The sequence below is a fragment of the Fopius arisanus genome, unplaced genomic scaffold (genome assembly GCF_000806365.1).
Source record: "Fopius arisanus strain USDA-PBARC FA_bdor unplaced genomic scaffold, ASM80636v1 scaffold00017, whole genome shotgun sequence".
NCBI lineage: Eukaryota > Metazoa > Arthropoda > Insecta > Hymenoptera > Braconidae > Fopius > Fopius arisanus.
Window position 1 is genome coordinate 837,612 of NW_011887756.1, and position 24,523 is coordinate 862,134.

The 24,523-nt window shown below is 39.1% G+C and overlaps 1 protein-coding gene and 1 long non-coding RNA gene across 7 annotated transcripts; one reads left to right on the forward strand and one right to left on the reverse strand.

The window, feature by feature from the left end:
* The first annotated feature begins 88 nt into the window (after positions 1 to 88).
* LOC105263904 (uncharacterized) lies at positions 89 to 24,186 on the forward strand. Its single transcript, XR_891939.1, has 4 exons — positions 89 to 605; positions 15,718 to 15,785; positions 17,196 to 17,815; positions 23,965 to 24,186. It is a non-coding gene; the product is annotated as an uncharacterized lncRNA (long non-coding RNA).
* On the reverse strand, positions 1,714 to 17,297 carry MESK2 (misexpression suppressor of KSR 2). Of its 6 annotated transcripts, none has more exons than XM_011300412.1 (10): positions 17,209 to 17,297; positions 15,071 to 15,513; positions 14,463 to 14,519; positions 8,568 to 8,767; positions 8,193 to 8,313; positions 7,274 to 7,562; positions 6,589 to 6,858; positions 6,077 to 6,161; positions 4,242 to 4,289; positions 1,909 to 3,316 (listed from the first exon to the last, which is right to left on the reverse strand). In XM_011300412.1, the coding sequence occupies exons 2-10, from the start codon at positions 15,283 to 15,285 to the stop codon at positions 3,171 to 3,173; spliced, it is 1,431 nt and encodes a 476-aa protein (XP_011298714.1). In that variant the 5' UTR covers positions 15,286 to 15,513; positions 17,209 to 17,297; the 3' UTR covers positions 1,909 to 3,170. The 6 variants fall into 6 exon arrangements, 5 of the variants coding, with proteins under 5 accessions (XP_011298712.1, XP_011298714.1, XP_011298710.1 ...); XR_891938.1 differs by having other exon boundaries at positions 3,238 to 3,316; positions 4,150 to 4,289; XM_011300408.1 differs by lacking the exon at positions 4,242 to 4,289.
* Positions 24,187 to 24,523: the final 337 nt, after the last annotated feature.

Genomic DNA, 24,523 nt, shown 5'->3' on the forward strand with positions numbered 1-24,523 from the left:
ACAGGTGGCGACTCGCTGCACGACAACTCCCGATCATGCCCGAGCACTCGTATTTGTGCCCATTCCACAGTGAGGTGCGTACCTTTATTCCCCTTTGTGTTATTCGCCTTCGTAACATCAGCGAAAAAGTAAATTAGAATTAAAAATGGCCTTCCTTGCGGTTTTTTATAACAATCTGTGCATAAACTGTTTTTTTTTCTCGTGTCGTCTTCCCGCCAATGCCAATCGCCCGCCACCATTTTGGGTTTTCCACAGTTTTTGGCGGACTCCACCGGCTTGACGCGGAAAAGTGTTTGTTAGTGAATTTCAGTGTTGATTAGTGGCTGGATAACTTTTAATTGAGGGTTTTTAGTAAGTTTTGATCGATTCTTGAGAATTTTTAATGAAGTTTGGAGAAATTAATGAAGAATTGAGGGACAATAATGGGAATTCTCGAGGGTTTGACCCTCAACGGTTTTTTGTCGCGATTTTTTTCTGAAAGTTCGTTAATTCCGGTAATTCGAGACAGTGAGTTATTGTTTATTATTTTTTTATTGGTGAAAATTGACAATAAAGTGATGTGCATCGGTCTTGGAGGATTGCATCCAACGATTTTCTTCAAAATGGTGAGTAGTTTTTGCTTTATATTATTTTTGTTTCATTTTATATTCATAGATATATTCCTATTTTACATTTTCGTGAATGTTTTGATGCCAGTTTTGATGGTTTTCGGCTGTTGGGGGAAAAATCGATAATACTGTTTTGATTTGTGGAGAATGTGGAATTCGGTGAGCTCATCGTGTTTTGTTATTGTTCGGCTGTAGAGTATCCTTTAGGTGTTGCGGGTAGATCGTACTTGGATTCCACGAAGTGGATTCTTTGAAAAAACGAGAGGAACGTCGTCTTTTCTTTATCCTCGAGGCTGGGGACTGGTTTTCCTCGGTACAGGCGTACGAACCGGTGTTGTCGGAGGCATGTAGAGAGCCATCGATAGGGAAAAAACCCGGTGGGGGTTGCTTGGCGCCAAGTAGATCCTCAACTTTTCCGTCAATGATGATTTCAGGACTTCACGAGCTCAGGGCAACTTGCAATGTTATAATGACTAGGAATTCCTTGAATTATTGAAAATGCATGCCATGAAACCTCCGGCGTTTCAAATCGATGCAATTTTTTTCTTCAATTGCAATCACTCATCGATTTCACGTTCCATTTGAAGTGATTAATGGCTGTTGTTCAATTTTCAAATTGATTCCCTCTTAAATCAGTAGACATGTGGTGAAACGAGATGAATCGAATTTTACAGGTTGTAAAATACCGATTTATCTAAGAAACTATCGGTTTTAGACGGAAATGTCAAAAGAACTTTCTTGTTGGAAATTTGATCAGCCACAAAAAAGTCCCCTAATACTTCCTTCTCAAAGCTACAGTTCTCGAGATAAATCGATAATTACATTTAATTGTAAATTCGACGTATCTTATTTCACTTGTCAAAAAAATACGTCCACATGTGATTAAATCCCACAATGAGCCTCACAGATGTCTCCATTCCTTCGCCCCCAAAATCTCTTCACTCTTTTTATTCTCAATTGTGCACTGACTTGCGATTCCCACAAACAGATCCAGGATCTCTCCACTTTGGTAAATTTGCCAGATTAGATAATCTCTCATTAAATCCAAATATTCCGAGGAACTTAAAATTTGAACAGGTGGTGAGGTAATTAATGAATGCGAGTACTCTTTATATACGTTTATTATAAATAACAAGATGTATATCGGTGCGTATGTGTGTCGTTAACTTACTTCTTCATTATACACTAAAGCTCCATCTATAATCGTCAATTAAATTGTTGACCCATTTGTTCTCATAGTCGAAGATACATCGCTACTGACTATGAATTTTCGTCATTTGTTATGCTTTTTTTTTTATTACTCTCGTTCCATTTTGAACGTTTTTTCCGCTCATGTGGCAGCTAAGAACCGGCACTCAGCGTCCAATGGCGTACTTCATTTAAATAATTACGCAACTGCGCTGGAAAGCTTTTTGCATATTTTTTTTTTCACACGTTTAATTGTTTTTTTAGCAGCGAGTATTTCAGCTATAACCTATCAGCTGTCCCTCAGTAACACTCCGTCGTTATTTTTTTTTCATTCGTTCGTGGGTGTGTGGTATTCCTTCTGCCTCGTCAGCAAATTTTACTCTGTTAAAATATCGCATTACACCGTTTTTACATTTCTTCTTGTTCTTCGTTTTTTTTCTTCTCTGGATGAAACGTGTTGGATAGTGATTCTTCATTAGGCAGTCATGCCAGCACAATTAGAAGGACGAACGAGAAACAATATAATTCGTGGAACGCCCCGGGGGATAATATTTAATAGAAAACTAAAAGGCCGTTAAGTTGTTTCTCTTCAGCTAATTTTTCTTCACAATTCGATGCAGGCACGTCTTATAGTATCACGCTAAAGGCTTGGGGTCAACCTGGCAAAACCATATGGGAACCTACCAAACCATTTTGTTTATGCATAGGTGGTTCATCCATTTTATTCAACTTATCCCTATCTAATTATCGCCATTCTCATTGGGATTAGTGGAAATTCTCTGGGCTCTTGAGGTGCACGGTGCACAAGCACGAATCAAGAGCAGTCTCCCATTTTTCTTCTTTTTTTTTCGTTCAAATCGTTAATTAGTTAATGATAATTATTTCCTGGTCAATAATTTATTGACCCGGTGGATATGAAGCTCTCCCGTGCTGGGTTACACGCTAATTTAGTCGATAATAAACTATAGGCCGGAACTTAATTACAATCGGATTGTGCTTAAAAAAAACTGCCCAGGACTTGCGATTATTTCATTATTTTTTTTTGTTCGCGACGGCAGTTTGTGGTATGATATTGTTACTGGTATCGATAATTCGCGGGGCTCGTCAGTCCTGATGTCTAATATATATTCTCAATTTAGTCAACTAGATAACAAAATTGTTTTTCTGGTGGTAAACTTCGTCGAGAAAAAATCGACAGATAAAATTTGATATTTGTCTGATTACTTCGAGATAAATTCAACAAGAAAATGATATTTTTGGGGCGATACTGGTATTCTCACACGTTCTGAACTTGAATTTGTGGTCGGGATTATTATTTTTTTTGTTTTGTTGCAATCGATTGGTAGTTGATGATATTAATATTGCGGGGGCTGTTTAACATACGACCGCCTCTGATATGGGATTCTCGGTTATGTGAATTGTGGCTGTTGGCCAGTCGATTTTCTTGCTGCAGATGTGGTTGAGACCCTCGAGGGATGCCAGTCTGTAATCTGCCATTTTCAGGGGTGATAGTGGTGCAACTGAAAATTTATCGAAGAAAAAAAAACGAATTCAAAATGAGACTCTGATATTCCATGTGAATTAATTGGTAAATCGCTGACACTACGTTACTTGTAATTCAATTCCCACCACATGTTTCAATTTCGTAGAAATTTTTCTTTCATGAAAGGTGATACGAAGGGGTCAAGTACATTTTTAACGTCGGTTTATTGAATAACTTTGATTTTTCAGTTGAAAAAGTTTAAACAAAACAAGCACACATGCAAAGTAAAATGAAAAGTAACGTGTGTGTGTTTTTTCAGTGTGCGTTAATATTCTGTTTGGTTTTATTATTGATTATTTGTGATCAACAAGTTATTCGGTATCTGGTCTAATCTAAGCTGTGCAGAAGTTGAAAGATTTTGGCTTTTTCTTTGGTATTAACTTTGTAACAAAAAACAATTTTTAACGAGAAATTTCCTACCACAAATTTGAGAGCTGCTATGTGTGAGGAGAAGAATCAGGTCTACAAATTACAATTTTTCCCGGGATTAATTAACAATTTTTTATGGTATTCATGAATTTTTATTATTATTTTATTTATCCTCAGTTGGTAATCGGTAATTCAGAAATCCAAGGGTGGATTTTCATTGCTCAGTCGGTAATAAAAAGTACAAAAAAAAATTACATAACATACGTTAAGATCGATTAGTTTTCAAACCAATTACCAAGTGATGTAAAATTTGATGATGATATTAATGAAATGATGAAGCCATGGCTTATAGCCCAATTAGAATTAAATTTAATGATTTGATTTGATGAATAGTTAGTAGATTCTTACTGTCCCGAATTATTACTATAATTTCCGACTTACTTAAAATTTAGAAGTGGCCAATAAATAATTGGCCAACAGCGATTGTTCGGCTCCCTTAATTTTTGCTGGCCTCAATTCCTAATTACAATTACCTTCGGGTGTTGTTGGCGTCATTGCGGGCTTCCGCGGGCTTCTCACCACTAAAACGCAAAAAAAGAGAAAAAAAAAGGAATAACTTTAAATGAAAGAGTTCATCAAAACAAACAATAAGGTGCTGATGTTTTCGTAAATGAAAATCTAATGCATAAAGTGAACTTGAACGTGTGATAAGTCTCACAATCGAGAATAAGTAACTGAAAATAATATAATGTAGGAAAGCTTTCTCCAGCTAATAAAGCCTGGAACTAAAAATAACAATGCAATCTACGTGAATTTAGATTCTGCTCTGATGTGCTTTTTCTTCATTTTTTTTTTACTTTAATCATACATACCACTCGATCGATCCGAGACGCGTGGGAAATAAAGGCGCAAATCGATGAACAAATATTTCTTTCTTATTTATATTTTTGATAAATTCTTTTTATCTCTCAATTAATCAGAGAATAAAATTATTACAGTGAGCTTAGATACGATTGTAATTACGTGTAGTTGTCTGTGATTGTAAATCCATTGATTTGTTATTCAGTAATTAATTTATTGGTGAAAAATGAAGGGTTAGTGTCACTGTTGTGATGACAGCAATCATAAGAATGACGATGAGTAGCTGGTTAATCATTGATTAATCGTAATAGTGATGACAATGATGGTAATAATAACAGTTACATTGAACTGCGAGATTGTGAATAATATCGTAATCCTAGCACATCAATGGGGCGATGAAATAGCAAAGTTTTCGTTCATTTTTATCTCATTATTTCTATCCTAGAGACATTAGAAATAAAATCGATGCAAGCCTGGTGAGCGCGTCAAATAACAATTAACAAGCATTTGAATATAAGAATTGAAGTTAATATTCAGATTTGATATCTCGTTATCAATCAGTTCATGAGGATTATTATTCCTTTTTATCAGTTTAAGTGGTGGATGCTTATTAAACGTGTATTGATACTCATTTGGTGTCAGGTGCAGGATTGTGTGTATTCTGTGACTAAAAAAGCAAAACTCAAGAACAAATATTTATCTAAATCATTCGATTTGAATTATTCATCTGCTTTGTTTTTTTTTTTTAAATTTCATTTACCGACACGACTTTGATAAAATGTCACTTGATGATGGAATGAGAATTTAATTTACCCTAGGGAAAAATCAGTATTGATTCAATTTCAATCCTTAACTACCGTTGCCATGTGCACTATTAATATTTATTTTTTCACGTGTATCAGTTATTACGCTGAGAACACTGAATAAAATATTTAAACGCTCTCTCTTTCAGTCATGAAAAAATTTCGCAACAAGGCCAGCGAATAACGGGCTAATAAACTCTGTAATTACAGTTATTTTTCTTCATAATTTCTTCTCTCTTCAATTAACACTAGAGCGTATCGTGTGTCCCTAGATTCTTTTTAGGCCCATTTTCAATGGTTCATAGTACAAATTCATCTTGGCCAACCGAAAATTCATTGATCAGCAAGTGAAAATAACTTAATGCTAATTAAAATGCATTATCGTTTTCGTTAATTCAGTTACTTAAAAGAAAAAATTGTCAAATTAGAGAACATGGGCTGCCGCGTGACAGTCGACGGGGCACAAATTTATTACATAGAAAATATTGAAAAAAATATTAATCACGTGGTTATGATTACTTTCTGCGTCGCTAGACACGCGGCAGATACACCAATGCTGTCTAAGCTCTCGCAAACGTTGACCTCTATTTCATTCGTATTTCTCTAATTATACTCATTAGTCTCTTTGGCGGTTATTAATATCGTTCGGTAGCGATATGGAATTATATCGAGTGGGAGTGGCATTACGACGGACGCTCACTTACCATATCCTTCACCCTGAAGAAACAGTCGGAAGGCCTCGCTTACTTTTCCCGGCTGCTCCTCGAGGACCATTCCGCAATCTGATATCTTTAATTGTATAAAAATAGCTCTCACAAAATCTTGCTCGTTAATTTCTTCAATAAGCGCAAGGAAATGTCCTCGGAATTATTATCGATTAAATTGACAAATTCAGTGAATTGAATCTGTCTGAAATTATCACATCTCTTCAGGATTAAATTCATTTTCTCTCATTCAGTGATAATAAATCTGTGAGAGGCCAGAGGTTACATTTGGATTTGAATTTTTCATCAATTAAAACTCGTGGAAAATATTCTCTGAGGGTTTCAAGTTGACTATCAAAACATGAACAGCTTTTCTTCAATTTCATGAGCATATTGCTCTATCCAACGAGTCAATTAGGATTCAGGAACACATGAGATAGTGATCCTCACCATGAAAAGCCCAAGGATATTTCCTTCCTCTCGTCATATGATTAATTAATAAAACCTTATACCTTCATCCACGAACTGTTGGTAGGATCGAGTCTTCCATTTAACGTAACAGTATCGTCAACGTGAGGGCTTAGAGAGCCAGTTATATTTATCACAGGTACACCAAGTGTGCTGCCATCCTTTTTGCGTGTTGGATCCAATTCACGTGTGATATTCAAATCAGTGCGTCTAACATAACTGTCGATGAATGGAGCTAGATTCGTTGGATTCACTGTGCGCTCGAAGTAATTAGTGTATACTTGTACGAGATCATGATTTCTCTCCTCTGTACCCTGGAAAATCAAATAAGATCAAGCGAGTTACCATTTGTTGAAAGCACTTTCCAGTACTCTGTATTGATTTTCTCGGTGGTTATGCAACCCTGGAGAATCAAAATGTGGCAAAGCTTTTGCAGTATGTGATGACGTAACAATATTTCTGGGGTTGTAAATTTAATGGGTCATGAAGTGTAGTGCATTACAGTAGTGTCAGTTACAGGGATAAATTTTAAAAAATTAAATTTCGCTCTTCGAGTTAAAGGGAATGCATGATGAAAGTCTTAAAACTGAATTATGACTTTTTCTATTATCGAATTTGTCGTTGGAATTATTTAAAGTAGCTTGGTATTAATTTTTCAATTCTCGTTGTAACGAGAAGTGGCGGGTGAATTTCGGAGATGATGAATATCTTAAAATCCTTTGAACTCACCCTTCCAAAGTGATGCCACATGAGATAATCCAGAACCCCCTGTGTCATACCCTGGGACCTCAGGTGACGTACATTGAGCTTCTGATAACCCCACTCGATCCACCCAGCCACCGTGGACACGCAATTTATCAAACACAGTGCATTGACCTTTTCGGGATGAGCAAGTGCAAATCTCGCCAGGATATTAGCACCGGCGCCAACTCCAAAACCAATCACCGTTTTCAATCCGTAATGTCCGAGAACGAATAGTAGTTGATCGGCAAGCTCGTCCATCGTCGGATAAACGTAACTGAAAATTTTTAATTCATTTGCTTCACTCGTATTTCTTCCGATTTCATCAATTTTCATTCTGCAATGGATTCAGTCAGTCTGGGAAATGGAATTTCCCACGGCTGTTGTTACAGCTGATGCGTACATTCGCATTCTCGGGGATTTGATGGGATTCCAATATTTACGATTAATTAATTTTACGTTGGGGATTGGAGGCATGGGATTTTGCTGGGGTAATATTGATTGTTCGGAATTAATGTGTCTGGGTGGAGTTGTTTACGGTTGGAAATTTATTGAGAGCAATCTTGGCACGCGAGTACACACCCTAGTGGATTTTTTTTATTCTCTTTTTTTCTTTTTCCTTCAAACTATTGGTTTATCACGATTTTATCATGCAAATCTGCAATGCAGCGGTGAGGGATGTGCCTCATGGCCAAGGCCGTTACTAAAATTGTCTTTCATTAGGGCAAATTAATGCCTGAGGCCTGACTTGTCGTTACTTTGCTCTGGAAAATTGTGGGGGGCGCGTAATATGTGTCGCTGTTAACCACTTCGAATGACCTGTTAATTAACTTCATCGATCCAGCGGTGTGTACTTGCACAGCGGTTTTATCCGTTATAAAAATTCATGACACGCTAGTTAACTCACTCTTCGGGGAGTATTGGTGCACCCTCCTCTTGACCTGGTGCATTAACGTGATAGACGCAGAAATTTTCGAGGAGTACTCGCATGTCGATGTAGTTGAAGAACGCCTGGAAGCTCGAGATGTCTGAAAATCAAATTTATTCTTATCATTCATCAATAAATATCGCGAGATCTAAGAGAGATACGCAATTTTTTGTTACAAACTTTCAGTTAGGTCTGAATGTCATCTACAAAAAAGATAATTACGAAAATGTAATTATCTACTTTGGATTCGTGAATATTAGGGAACTCGAGAAGTTGAATTGGATTTCAGAGGATAGCTCGGTATCTCGGTGAAAAGTTTTTCTTTGAGAGGATAAAGGGGATTTTTCAACTCACAGTTAAGGCCTAGATCGTGATAAGTGAGAATGGCAGGTTTTGCACGATTTCCCTGCACAGCAACCAGTATTGTACCCTTATCTGTCTCAATTCTCTCCTCTCTGACGGAGCCATCGTCTCTCGTCAAATATCTCAGGGCAGGGAATTGCAGCTGAATGTTCTTCAGCTCAATGTCGTCCATGCTGTCGGATGGCATCGTGCTGAAATATTATATCATGAGCATCAAAGAATAGAAACTTGACTTGTGCACGTATAATTTAGCCTTTTGTTATCCCATATTGGATTTTTCCCGTTATTCACGTTTTATCGATAAATCAATATCTTCTTCATGAACAATTCAGGGATTCTGTCGTTTCTTGCACTCGTGACCTTTGACATATTACCATTTGCCTCGATTTTAAATCCTTGAGACTCGATTTCTTCATTCAGGGATTAAAGTTACAGTTTAGAGATGATGGATTGGATTTTTTTTTAAGTGGTTGGAATGTCAGATGCCGGAAGTCGTCAGAGAAAGAGCGGTGCGGGTATTAGTGGCTGATTAAATCATCAGTCTGACGAACAATCACGTGCTTGAGTTATCGGTGTACCTGGAGTTTTCCGAGAGTGATAGAAAAAAAAATAACGAATGTCTCGATAAGTATTCAGGAAAATCCGCAGTCAGGCATGCTTATGCTGAAAACCAAATGCAAATAGTAGTTTTTTTTTGTCTGGTCCACGTTGGAGAATATTTTTTTACTCTTTCTATAAAACTGTATTTGGACACCTGGAGGTATTTAAAACTTTGATGCTCTGCCAAGTGTAGTGGCATCCTTTGCACTCCATAAAGGCAAACAAATTTGAAGGGTCGACCCGAGAACCTTTACGGCATGTTTTGTAATTCCGTTCTTGAGTAAAACACTCAAGAGGGATATTCATAGGGTCATACGTTTTAAAGTTGTGGATTGTTCCCTTCTTTTATTCCAATTCGTAAAAGTCCCGGGGATGTTCAGATATTAAACTTTGAAAACGAGTTCATAAAGTCAAAGAAAACATCTCTTCCAGGCATCTTCCCCGAGATCCTCACTCTCTTTTCATTGCTCTCATTCCAGTGATGGTATAGAAAAAGGGAAGAGAATTCATCGGAATTTTAGCCGACCTGGATGTTGAGAGGAACGTGAGAACATTTGCCATCCTGTAAATTGCATTGGCGATCTGTTGTATCTAATTCGAGTTTGCGCACAACGATCGACCAATAATAACGGTACGAAAACCTCAATTACCCATCAACAATTGCACTGGGAAGATCTGACAATTTGATACTTCACCCTCGACCACTCACGTTCTTGGGAGAACATGGTGGGAGGAATAACATGAGAATAATTTAATTTGGCAAGAGCATTCAGGAGAGATCTCTTACATCACTTCCAGAAAGTGCAACTTAACTTATCGCTACTTTCGCAGAACTTGTGACGGTGGTGAAAAGGTTGAATGGAAAATGTGGTGAGGACATTTTCAACTTTTTCAAAAGTCGTAATATCGGTTTCTTCAACTTTATATTGATCCAAGTGGAGGCCACGCCCACTACCTGATGTGGTTTTCTTCAAAGAGACTTTGATTTACAGTCAGCTCTACTCTGGGGATAATTATAAGATAACTGGAAATATTCTTCACTTCTGTTGATGACTTTTTTAAAATAATTTTTATAAATGGTCAATTATTTCTGAGAGTGATTTAATCACTCGAGACCTGCCGATAACATTCCACCGATAGTGCTGTATCCATGGACAGAAGATCGATAATTACACTCACGTTGATGTACCGATGTAACCGGAAGTAATGGAGTTTTGTCGTTGAGAGTGAAGTAAGTTGATTAGGCTTGGAAGTGTCAGGTTGTAGTTTTCATGTGTTAGGGTATAGAGTGTTGATAGCTCTCAGTGATTTTATGGAATGACCCAATTCATTTTATGAGTCAACGGGATATGTCACACACTCATGAAATAGTGGGATTTTTACGGAATTGATGGAATCATTCGGATGGAATTGACGATTGGAGAACGAAAGAATCATGCAAATTCTCGAGAGCATTCCACCTGCACTAAGGGAAGTCGTTTATCTGACATCCGCTCGGATTTCTCTCGTTCTTTTCTCATTACCGCTGATGGAAGTCATCTCCAGAATATTGTGAATCGAGGGGGAGAGAACAGTGGAATTGCTGGGACGTTGTTCAATGTTTTTTTTTTCTTTCTGTCGCCTTTTGGAGAAATCCAGGGTTCCTTGACTTCGGACTGGCTCTCAGACGCGTCGTCGCGACGTCTGGAAATGTAGAATCGATTTTCTTGTCGTTAACAGGTCAAAGTGTTAAATTGTTGATGGTCTGGAATGAGTCGAACCAATTTGCTGGTATATTGAGGATTTTAATCTCATGGAATGGACTTTTTTTAAAACTCAGTATTGATGGCTTAACTTTATTAAATAAAAATGAAAGAGCATTTACAGATTTTGTGCTCACGGGTTTAAACGTATTCACTTTAAAATTGCCTCATAATCGTGTCAATGAGGAAGCCATGGGAATGAACTTCCCTCGGGTTGAAATATCCGCGAAATAATGTGAATGCCTGAGGAAAATATTAAGACAGCTTTTCATTCTATCCTGACTTGTATTTTTCTTGGCGTCGTGGGGGACGTGGGGCGGGGAAAGTCTTGAGAAGATCCATGGAAGAGCATTTCCAGGCGGTGAAAAAACATCTCTTTATTCACTCATGTGACCCTCTTTCTTTGGAGGAGCATGAGTCAGCGACACTGATTTTCTTGGATAAATTTTGCTGACGCCGCTGTGCATTTTTCGACTTCTAATTCATCACGGAAAAGCAGATTACCGGTAATGAAGTTGATGGTTTGAGCAAGTAGTAGAAATTTAAATTATCTGTTGGTGAATTTTCCCAGGGGATCAAATAGCAATTGAATAATTCAGTGAAATTGAGGATAAACAATCTGAAGGCCATCGAACCCATTCAAAAATCACTGGCCAATCAGCTCCAAGTGTTGAGCATTCGTAACGATTCCAATCATAGCATTTCGTGACCCCATTTTGTGGATATATTGGTTCGTGCTTTCTCGAATGCAACTGCCACGAGAAAAAAAAGTCCGGCATTCACATTCAGAACGACACGTGGACATCCTGGCTAGGAGGAGAAAAAAAAATAGAGTGAGGGATGAAGAATCCTCATCGTCGATTCATTAAAAGTCTCATCACACGTCGGTGCCAGGTCGTTGCGTCTCTCCAGTACGTCATTTAATTTTAACTTCCGGTGAAGTTCCTCACTACTTGATCATTATAATGATTTGGACTCCTCGGCGTCGACGTTACACGAGGTTTCCACGATTCTGGGTGGTAGGGACTCGAAAATTGACGGAAAATTACCAGAGGACAAGGAGAATTTTATCAGGTGCACTTGTCTCCCAGCCGTGTGGTCAGAGAACCAGTGTATGAGTAATGCAAGACGACATGGAAAAAACAACTTAAAACCGGATCTCTTTTCGATACTCGATAGGGGTCTGCAATTTTTTTTTCCATCGATTAACTACGCGTCACGTACATTCGACACCGGCAAAAAGATAATTTCTCTTCTCTGTTCGGTCGGTATTAATAAATCGATGATGACAGTTTTACGCAGGTGTACGGGGGGGATTAGTTTATTGGACAGGCTAATACCTGATTGCAATCATCGATGGAATGAGATTTATGGAGTTGAATACTGTATGAATTTGGATTTTGATGATCGTGGCATTGACGTCCCAGTGGGAGAGGATTTCACGTGTCTGCGTGGCTTAATGGCTCGTTATTACGATTAATATCGTCGTTAATTGGTGGGTTCTGATCGTGGGGATGATGGAGGAACTACGGTCTGCGTGACACGCACTCGATTCTATCAAATGAGATAGTGATTATCGGTAGATTCGTTTTAAAGGGGAGAACGAATTGACCGTCTACTGGATTTTAATTAATATTTTCTGATGATAATGGAGGAATGCTATCAATCGTTGGGAGGGGGATTATATCGAAACCATCAGGGCACGAATTTGAAACTGATGGAGAGATTTTACTGCACCAGAGAAAGACTGGGCGAGGCAATTGCATCAGTGAAGGAATTACCAGCCATATCAAAGTCGATATTTCCTGTCCATTTGTCTATTCACTGATGCATGCTTCATTACTGAGGGAGTGACCTCGTTTAATTGAAGCTATCAATTTTTAATTTCGTAAATTAACCCCTGAGTGATGATGAAGTCCAGGCGCAGGGCAATGAGAACTCATCGACAGAAGCAAATGATGTGTGAGGGAATTAAGTCTTGGAATAATTAAGTCTTGGAAAATAATTGAGCTGGGAAATTATCATTCAGTTGATCCATCTTTCGAGCTTCATGAATATGACCTCAATATTAATCTGCGCCACAGTTTTCTCCATACGCAAGATCACAATCTCAAAATTCATCCACCTCAGCTCCAGTTGAGTTTGCAATTAACGTCGAGCCGTTAATCACCGGTTGAATGACGCGAATTGTTGCTACATACCGTGTACAGTTTTCAGTGCACGATGATAGTGCATGGAGTAGTTGAGAGGTATATAGATTTTGGAAGCTTTAAGTTCAGTTACGTAACCTCCGGCTTTCTGGATGAATACAGTGGGCTTGAGTGTCTGAGGACATTGAAGATATCTTCCGGTTGTGGGAGGTGAATAATAGCTCTCCCTCCAGGGATCAATTACTTGAATCAATTATCTCGAAAACCCGGTCAAGTCTCTGGTCTATTCAACTCTTGGACTGTCGACGACGTGAATTCGCTGGAATATCTATGGTATGGCGACAATGATGCATTGGAAGAAACTCATAATTATCCAAAGGAATGTACAATGGGAGTATTGACTTGCCCACTCGGATATTTTGCTATTGAGGTCAGGAATCTACCTTTCCCATTTTCTCAGCCCTCCTTCTACCCACTGATCATTATATTCCTCTTTTTTTCGTTCTTAACTATTGGGGACATATTTCTGACAATATGTACACTCGGGAAATTTTCCACTTGAAATTTACATTTGAAAAACGCGAATTTCTAATAACGACGAAGAGAAATTAGATTTCTGTGGAATTAGTCGGGATTTTTGGAATTCTTAATTCTGAGGTCATTAAGTCATTAAATAATTTGTCTCGATTTTCAATTTATTGACAATTTAATTATTTATCATGATGACCCAGTTCTGAAGGTAAATGAGAAATGTCGTAAAAATTTTTTATTGGAATTCAAGTTAAACTAATTGAAAATTCAAATAACTTTTCAACTGAAATTTGAAGAAATTTTTACGAGTGCACCTTCACTATTTTTCATTCCCTCGGAATGAGAAATATCGATTATACGATTTCCTAGCGATTACAACGTGATAGATGCTCTCGTGTCTTTGTTCAAAGCCCCGAAAACTTTGTCTATGCACTCATTAATATGTCAAGCCGAGTTACATGAGAATTTCAGTCAGATGAGATCAAGTCTACGTAATAGTGCTCGGTGATGATAATAGCTCATCCTCCGTAATATATTCAACGACTGCGTCCAGAAAAATATATCATTTCAATCAAAAAATATTTTTCCTCAAATTTCCATTATCTCAATGACATGATAAAGAACCAGTAAAATCATTAACAATAATTGATTGAAATAAATCACTTTTCTGAGCACAATAATGATGACTCAACGTCTAACTACGGTTCAAGTAACTATTCTATTGAATGATCATTCTCTAGCATAAGAAAATAGGCATTCGTACGTTTATCTCTGGCAGTTTATCTTCTCTATTATTCTCTCTCGTTCTTAATATAATTTTAAATATATTAAAAAATCATTAACCCTGGAAATAAAATACTCACCCGAGCAGTGCTGATTCCTCAGCAGTCGTTGCTGCAGTCGGCATCTTGGTTCTTTCCCTAAAACAAAATGGCGGCAAATAATAATACTATCGGCTGACAAACGGCATTCCTCCCCGGTTCCATTGAGGCCTCCCCGAGAAAATCAAATTCTACGATGATATTATATCAAACAACTCTATCTAGGTTTTTATCGTTTCTTACGGTTCGACGAATTAGAGCATTCAAGCCAAGACATTATAAAGAGATAAATATTCATGCATGTGCTACGATATGTGCAGGAAAGCAGATGTATTTGATACTTTAGCACGCACTTTACCTGATGACCGGGTTTTTATACATAAATATAGAAGAGCCACGATCGATAGCCGCAGTAGCAGCTTCCGGTCCTCAGAAGTCCAAGCTTGACCCCTTATCTACGATCGCACCCCACAAACGATTTGAAAAGCCGATCGATTGTGCTGGATAGTGTCACGCGATTTACAAATTATAAAAATAGTTACATCGCCCCAATTGTTCCATATCACAAAAAGCAATCAGGGATTCACCTAGTAACTCGTCATTTGTGATTGATAATCCAAATGATTTATCAAAGCTTGCATTAACGTTACCTTGTTACGATGGATATTGTCTCTCTTCTGTCATCAATCAGTGGATCTTTTTTTCTGCTCTCTACTTTTGGGGATGCAAAGCTAAATGCCTTCTTTACACTCTCCAGAACACTCTGTGATGTCGTCTGGGTCTGTTCAACGATTGTTGTACTCTTGTAAACATCCTCACCGAGATCACCCAGTGATCTGTATGAAGTGCCGATACCAGCCGGCATTGCGGCACTTTATCTTTTTAATCGTGCGTTTGTGGTGATGGGTTGTACCCTAACTTTTTATAAAATTCTCTATCTTGAGTTGCGACTTGTGACAGAGTGCCGAGGCTGTTGGTTTGACGATGGTTGAGGGTCGATTACACCAAGTTGTTAAATCTCTCACTCTCTTTTCTCCCTAGGTTGACGCAAACTGAGTGCGAAGATATTGGTTTTGATGCTGTGTGCGCACAACTGGTGCGGGTGTGACCGTTAAGCCGAATACGTCAAGCCAAAATGAATAGTGGAAACATAAAAGACATGAAAAAAAAACGTAATAAAATAATGTTGATATGTTTAGGGAGGGAGTGAGGCTGAAAAGAGGCTGAAATGAGGCTTAAATGAGTCTTCAATGAGACTTCAATGAGACTAATGGTTTGCCTTTGCTTTTTTTTTCAGATACCTTTTGCTGGGATACCCACAGGTGCCAGCCCCTGGGGACGTGTGAAAAAGAGTCTCAGTGTCAGGTAAGACAACTTTTATCTTTGTTTTTTTTTGGGAATTTTCGAGGAAATTCTCAGTGGAATCCTTTCAACCTCACACCCTTCGTACTTGTTCAAACATGCAGATTGCATATTCTCGGTTGCACTCGGGTATATTCTCATCTAGCTACGTTGAATGTATATTATCATGCACACGTCATCATGCCGAAAATTTTGCAAGCCATGCACGATTCCACTGTGTACGTACGATTAATCATACCAGTCGCGAAGTGCTTTAACCAATGAAAGTTTTCAAACTAATCAGATTTTAATGAATAACTCGGAATCTAAACGACATACCGAAATTTTTCTAATAACATTTTTCACACACGACAATTTGCTCTACAGAAAAGGTTATTACCAAAATCGTGGTATCCCCTTTAGATTCGGAGATATCTCCAAAAATTTTAGGTACGATTTGTCTAGACTCGAGTTATTTTACCATTTCGCTACTGGCATTACTATCAAAATTATATGCGGTCTCTAGTACAATTACATTCGAAGGTCTTCCATGATTAACACATTATTCTTATCGAGAACATTCTCCGATCTCGATACGGTGAATCGTAAATTTCTAAGTGATCCAAGTTCAGTGATTTTCTCCCTGAAATTAACCGAAAGGCAATATCCTTGAAATAAAATAGCTCCAGCTGAACAGTGACTCAATATAAACGTGAATCGATGTGACTCGAGGATCGATAGGCATCCAGAGACGAGTATTAACTCAACTCGATTGATACAAAAACATTTCACCTCAAGTCTGAATTAAATTCTCAAAAGAAAATATTGACGTGACACGGTAATTCAATATTGACGATACAAATGAATGTCAATTATTTGGTGGCCCTGGTGACAACACAGAAAGGTCTCTTGCGCGTTGGGTTACTTCACTATCGATTTCTCCGGACGCGGGAAATCGTGTACTTCCTCTTTTACTTTGGTTATAGTCCAAGCACGAGCTCAGCAACTGTGCAGTAATCGAACAATACCTCTCTAGGATAATATCTGTAAATGTACCCTGCGACTATAACGTATGTAACAAAAACACGTCAATGACGACAACGCGCAAATGTACGTCTAGGGTTGGGTTAGTGTATTGATTTTTACCCGTTAAACCCTCCAGTGGAATCGAGGTTAACCCTAGACAACTGTTCTGAGAAGCGATCGAATCTTTTCATTTTTTTTTCCATAAAAAAATTCTTTAATGCATCAAATTCTCGAGGAAATATCGGAAAAGACAATTGCGTTACCACACGAACTAACACTAGCTTGGCCCTGAATTAATTATCATTTAATAACATCCGTTCACTCGATGACAGTTCGCGCAACTGTCAAACTCACTCATCAAATGATTCATCATCCCTTTTTTTATATAAAAAAAAATATTGAATTCAGTGTTACAGCTTACCTCGTTGGTTTGGTAAATTTGGCTGATGGATAATTATTGGTGGATCGTCGAGGACCCGCAGGGCCGAAGAACAGTTGCAGCTTTATAATTTAATGCTCCCTCAGCGTTAAATCACCAGGTGCGTTTCAATCTATTTCCTTTCTCTAAAATTCCGTTCTACGACGGATACCTTATAATATCACACGATCTTCGTTTTAACCGATTCAATTGTTTCAATGACTCATTAAATGACGGTGGTATTATTGAAAAAGTACGATTTATTTCAGGGTATAAAGGAAATTGCCAACGAGAGACACAATGAGTACTGACTCGGTCTTGTCGAAGGCACCGAGGATTACTATTGGATGTAAGAGAAATTCTACACGGTCAATCAGAGTGCGCAGTCTCTCCTGCGCACTTGTGGTACTGGATTTTACCGGATAGACAGTATGTCGACATCTGTGCACACAGTGAGGGGAAAATGGAATATGGTGGAGGAATTGATCGAGATGTTCCTGGACGTGTAGAAATCCCGCAGGATAATTGACAAGTTACCTACCGTTGATATCTCACCGTTTGCTGGTACCTGTTCATCACTGCAACACCTGTTCATCATTATCATCTAAACGTAAGTGAAAATATTATCTGAAAGTAATAACTCCATTAGTTAATTCAGTGTGCGTATTGTTTGAGCGAATTAATCGTCAGGTTTGGTCGACTTATTCTAAATTTTAAGAACGAGAGAGAATTTTTCTGAGTTGGTGGGAAAAAAAAAATGTAACTCATGTACCACATCGCTTGAGCCCTGGCTGTCTGAAAAAAGAAGTGAGGTCGTTATTTATGATCGGTTAAGGGGATTTTAATACACTTCTTGCATCGCCAGGGGTGATAATTCAAAGAGACAGGTGTCGTATTTCCTCCAGGAGATGATCTCCTGGAGACCTTGCATTTCCAGTGAGACATTTTCCATCGACTGAATCCATTCGAGATTATACAGAACTTTGTAAAAATCCTACTTGAGTGCTATCGAGGATCCAATCGATTTCGGAAAGCAAACACGTAGGATGGAGAGTAAAAAAAAATGTGGAGAATGAATGTTGTCGGATGGTGAGTGCATTTTGGGATTCCGATCCACCTACCATCGAGCTACCCTTTAATCCAACTGACCCTTCTCCTTAAATCACAGAGACGTGCTATTCGTTTCACGGTTGGTGGAGGAGTGAGGGGATTTTATGACCAGATGTTTTTGATTTGTTGCCTTCTGGAGGTGGAGGGCAACCTGAATGGTGGGTTCAACATTAATTGAACTAAATCATTGAGAATTATTCGAAAGAATCCAGACACATCTTCCTCGTGTCAATTACAATTTCCGGTCCATCTATTCCTCCACAATCAGAAACATTCGTTCCTCATATTTCTGCTCTTTAAAAGCCACTCCTCGTCATCCTAAATGGCTGGAAAATTTCCATGCTGAATAAAATCCTACGCAAATGCTCATCGACTTTCTCAAACTCTCACCCGGGGATAACAATTCCCGTGATGTGTGAAAAACCTCTGAATGATAATTATCATTGAGATGAGTCATTGGAAAAATGACAGTCTTTATTCTCGGATTATCACTGGTGCAATTATTCCTCTCATTGCAAAGAAAGTTTATAAATAGAGAATGATAATTCGCCGTTGCCCTGGAAGCTGGTGTAAAACTTGCAAAGTCAAGAAAGGCTGTGTTCACTCCTTACATTCCACTTACGTTTGCTCACGCGCGTTTATACCTGTCGGAAAACGTGACCTCCGCTTTCTACACCGCATGTTCGAAAATCCAAGTGTATAGTTTCATGGAATACTGAACTGAGATTTTTCCACTACAAATTTTTATATCCATAGATCGTTTCCGCGTGTTCATCATAAAAATGTGTATTTATGGATATTTCTGGGCGCCACTGGAATACATATTGTCGGTGATACCAGTTGGATTCTCATGTTGAATCTTTGAATCTCGTGAAAGAAATACCACAGACGTGTATTTATTGAGGATGTTATATCTTTCGTGATAGCTGAGTTACTAGGGATTTTCATTCTTATAGTCCTTGAGCGGATGTGGAACAATATTTTGTGGTATTTATACGACTCCAAGGAAATGTAATCGATCGTATTCAGGAATTATGTGCATCGCTACATTTATTGAGGTACCTCTCGTCGGATTTTCCAGCACAGGGCAATGCAAATCTACTTAAAGATACACTGAATGCCCTTTGAAAAATGATTTACTTCAATGAAATATATATTCTCAGACTGCTGAAAGGATTTGTTGAATCCGGAAAAGTATTCACTTGAATAGATACTTTATTTGATTGAAATAAAGAATCATAATTGATTCGGATGAGCCATTTTTGTGGGTCTTCTCATCAAATGATAATGAGAGTCAAATGGTAACGAGAAATAATTGAATTTCAACCGCAAATTTCAGTTATTGTCACTGATACTGTGACGGCAGACTAGGCTGTTGGCTCCACCGAGTGGATCGCATTAGCATAAAACGAGAAAATCAAAAGTTTGAGTTTACTCATGCAAATAGCCATGGGTTTCGAGAATAGAGTAGAATAAAAGGAGAGTTAAGGTGCGGATAAGGATGAGGAGTTTGGTCTACGGTAAAAAGGAAAACTCTCGGTACGGTAACGCTGGAGGGACGAGTTTTAATTCAACTTTCGTCGTTCACGAGACCGAGATGTATAAGAGAGGGAAAAACCACTGGTGAATCGCTGTGAAGATCGACCTGAGAACTACTACAGTGAATCCACCTCAAACTTCAATGGGATATTTCTTTTATTATTTTCTTTTTTTCTTTCCATTTCTTTATCGTTGAATCCGGCATTTTGGTCGACAATCGTCAGATATTCATTGCGGTAACGCAATTGGCGGGTGGATAAAAAGATGAGAAAAAAAAAAGTGGCAAGGGAATATCAAGGGGTGAAGCACAGAATCCACTCAAAATGGTAATACGAAAGTTCACAAGATATCTCCGGGTTCTTCGGCCTTTTTTAGCATTTAGATTTCCACGGTATACTGTTTTTCCAACACCTGTGGAGATGTACGCTATCTCATGTTTGTATGATTACGACTGACGACTGACATCTCGCATTTCACAGTCCGCATACAGAGTCGCATACGCGAGAAATAATCCGAGTGATAACGTTTGAATAATCCAGTTATGCATTATTTCGTATTGAATATTTTATGAGACGTGAGACGATTAAATTGGAAATTTATCAATGCTCTTCAATTTCACTGGGTCCCGGGTGGAATAAGTTGAATTGAATTCCCAGGAGATCGTCAATCTGAAAATGAAACTGGAGATGGGGGGTAAAACATCGAGAACCATCTGGAGTTGTTTCGCTCAAACTCTTTTCATGGGTGTGCATGAGCTAAGTTTTTTGTCAAAACGAGGCATCTGGGTGCACTGTTGGGTCACATCCCCGAGAGCCCGAGGCACCTATCAAGAGTCCAAGTGCAGAGAGAGATGAAAAAAACAGTCTGAAACTTTAGCCACTATCGCACAGTCCCTTTTGGCACTTTCTCCCGTGGTATTGTACAGTGACAATGCGGAAAAGTGGTGGGCAAAGTTTTTAAAAATACTTGGGGGATAACGGGTCTGACTTAATCTGAAATTTCACCTCCACCTTGATGCGCTATGAGGATGAATATTTTATGGGGTTAGACGCGTAAGTGTTACGATATTGAGGGCATACGGCAGCCGGGGCTCACGACCGAATGATGTGTTAATAATAAATGAGGTGAGAATGAAGTTGTCGGGGACGTGGGGATCTAGGAAGTGGTTCGGTCTCCAGGGTACTCTGGAGACTTCCTGGAGAAATACAGCTAGTGACAGACACCTGGAGAAAATGTTTTAGCTGGTGAGCATGATGTGTCGCTTTGCAGGGGCGATACTTTCGCCTGATATTTGAAATTTCTTTAAACTCCGGACATTTTTCAATTGAAAGTGTCATTTTTAAATGATTAATTTGTCTAGCCTCGAAAAATTGTGAGAATGAAAATGCCAGACAATTGAAATATGTAAGATGTGGACTGTGAATCTAATTGAGTTCATCATGCATTCGATGATGGATAATTCATAACTCGGCTTTTTGTCCACACGTGTAAATTTTCCACTGATGCATTGCCCTAGGATATTTAAAGCGTTACGTTTTCGTATAAATAATTCATCATTTCGATCTGGCGGGCCCCTCTGTACAAGTTGGAGGAGCAAATTGTGGAGGAATAGGATGAATGAGATGGAGGATAGATGGCAAAGTTGGTATGAAGAGAGAAAATGAATAACAGATAGTGGATTCGGGTTTGGAATGTGGGAGTTTGGCCCGTTGTATGCTACTGTGCTGGGATTTGAAACTCACCCTTCGTCTATTCACGACATAAACCACCAAAGCGAAATCCCAGCGCCTGGGAAAACCGGTAGTTCGGAATTTGTACGCACAATTATGTAAATGCAGTGAATTTTCCGGTGGAAAATGGTATCCGCAGTCGGGCGCGAAGTCTCGTCGACTTCACGATGTGTACCTTCGTCTTGTACTGCTGTCTTTTAGACGAAAATCTCCATCCACTGAACAATTATGGAGTTCTTGAGACGTTTGGTCACGGCAACAGAAATATTATAGCAATGATTTATTCATTTATTTTAAATTCAATATTTTCGCCAATTAATGGGTGATTTCAAATTTTTTGGACGGAATCTTCTTTGAAAAAGGAATCGTGGAACTCGAGCCAGCTATCCGTTTAATCCGTTGTAAAATTGAAATCCTCCCATTTCTCTAAATAAATTGGAAAAACCTTCACACGCGATCACTAAAAAATTGAAAAGGGTTTCACGAGTGCAACGTAAGAAAAAAAAAGAATCGCCCGTAGCAACCAGCGATGGATTTTGTGAAAAAAGCATCGTGGAAAATTTATGATCGAGCAAGTCCAAGGGGTGGAATAACTCGACGGTTGCTTTCATCAAAACGCCAATAAATTTACCGAAAGGAAAGCCAACTGGGTCGTGACCTCACCATCAAAAGACTCTTCAGGTACCCCCAATGGATTCCTTTGGAGTTCTGAGGACCCATGGTCCACACATTGCCGAGTAAATCCATTGAGAAAGCCACCCACCCCCAGCTGTATACGACACGATCCTCTAGTCGAGGGCTCTCCCTTCATCTGACCGAAAATGAATTGATAGAGGTGTGCACTTGAGAGTTAAAGAGAATGGCGAGTGGAGGTCGGTGAAAGAAAAATTATCTGGAAATTGGTTGGGGTCAGCTGGCCTCGGTTAACTTGGAGGCATTCCATCCAACTGCCATTGGTTTTCACCCCATGTTTTCTCGGGTCAACATTAAATATTTACAAGCCACGGAATATCAAAATCCCCCGAATAGCAACAGATCCCTGGAGTTTCTAGATATCGAGGCACAGGATTGGAAGATTGATCTGTCTGCTTGGTGTTAATTCATTCTACCATTATCAACAATTATTCTGCAATCAGATCAAGAACAATGAGGAATAAGAAAACAATGCGGGAAGATTGGGCTCTGTGGCTGCATTGCGGAAATAGTCTTGCCCAGAATGCTCCTCGGGTCCCGCCGGATACTCGTTAAATATTTATCATCGGTGCTGGGGTGGAGAGGATCGGTGGTTTTGGAATTGTGCAACCGCAAAGGCATTGCTGAGATAGTACACAAGCCGAGTGGAGACAGATCGAGCGACTCAATTTGATGGTGTTGCCTTAAGGTCAGATACACCATCTCTACTTGTGAGTGTGAATGGATCTTCGTTTTTACTGCTGGTTGTGTGTGATGCTGTATCTTACTATCACGTAACTCGTAAGACACCAGTGTTTCAACCGAAAACTCGGTATAAACATCTGTGAACATCTTTTCAGCTCTGGGTAGACACCAGTGGAACGTACCAAATACGCGGTGTGAAAAATACTTTTCAAACGGATAAATTGTATCCACGTTTGTTCAATAACTCTGGATATACCCTGGCCATTCCCCACCTCTCCGCCCCTACAGATATTTTGGGGTGGACTCGAGGAATGGGAGATTGAATATCAAACTCGATCCCGTAGACCGGGAAATTAGTTCTGAAATAATTAAAGCCTAATTGAAAGTAGGATTGGACGGTTCGTGCGGATGGTGTACGAGACTGAATGGTTTCAGGGGGAAATGGAACAATCGCTTCGTCTCATGTGTAATTTAGTGTTCGATAGCGTATCGATATCTATCGTCAATATGGAATAACAGTTCTCAACTGTATCCGGCAATTTTCCAACCGCAAACAAATTGAAAAGTGGTTTATCCAGTTTAATTGATATTTTCTATATTGAATAAAATCTTAAAACTCAGTGAAACAATACCTCGATGGATTGACGATAATAAACGACGACTGGTGAACAAACTGTTGGGTTTGCTGACGAGTGATCTCTGCATCACCAAAGGCGACGACTACTGTATCCGGAGTGATGCACGTACCTTGAAATTTCCCTGAATTTACCGATGTGGAAATTCCAGGGTGAAAAGCAGAGTCCACACCAAACTGCATCATCTCGTTGTACCTCCAACTTCTGACCCTCGGATCTTCCGGCATTTCACTGGATATCTGAACAAGCACACGCTTCACCGCACTCACTAGAATCACTCTATCAATGTACTACGATGCACTTGACCAGATTTTTCTCCCACTTTTTATCCCACTTTATTAAAATCTTTGCAATTATTTTTGTTGCAGACCACAACGCGATTCTCCTTCACTTCTCACCACGACAGCAACACAACTGCAACACAACTGCAACACAACTGCAATACAACTGCAGCACATCATCTGATCCATCACTAAATCTCGTCCCCTCAATGACATCAAACAAATTCACGCCTGATTGATGCTGAATGGTCTGCGCAGTTTCAGCTGAATACAACCTGACGTAATGGAACCACACCTCTGCTGAGTTCTTCACCGGTGAGTGACCACTGTTGTATGCATGATATATATCCGGTGAACAATTAGACAGCGTGGAAATAGTTGTTTCGAAATTCAATCGAAATGCATAAAGGCGCGATGTAACCCCACGGGAATACGAGACTCTGGTGTTATACATATGGTAGAGCTTTTCCGAGTTATGCTATTCAGGATGGGAATGGGAGGTGGAGTTAACGTTGGCCAAAAGAGAAAGTTGAAAAGCAAAGGCTGTAATGGTGGAAAATGAGAGAGACAGACTGAGAGCTACTGAGGGCTCAGACATGTCTGAAATTCATGAGCTTTCTGGGCAAGAGGAGCTTGCAAGACCGAA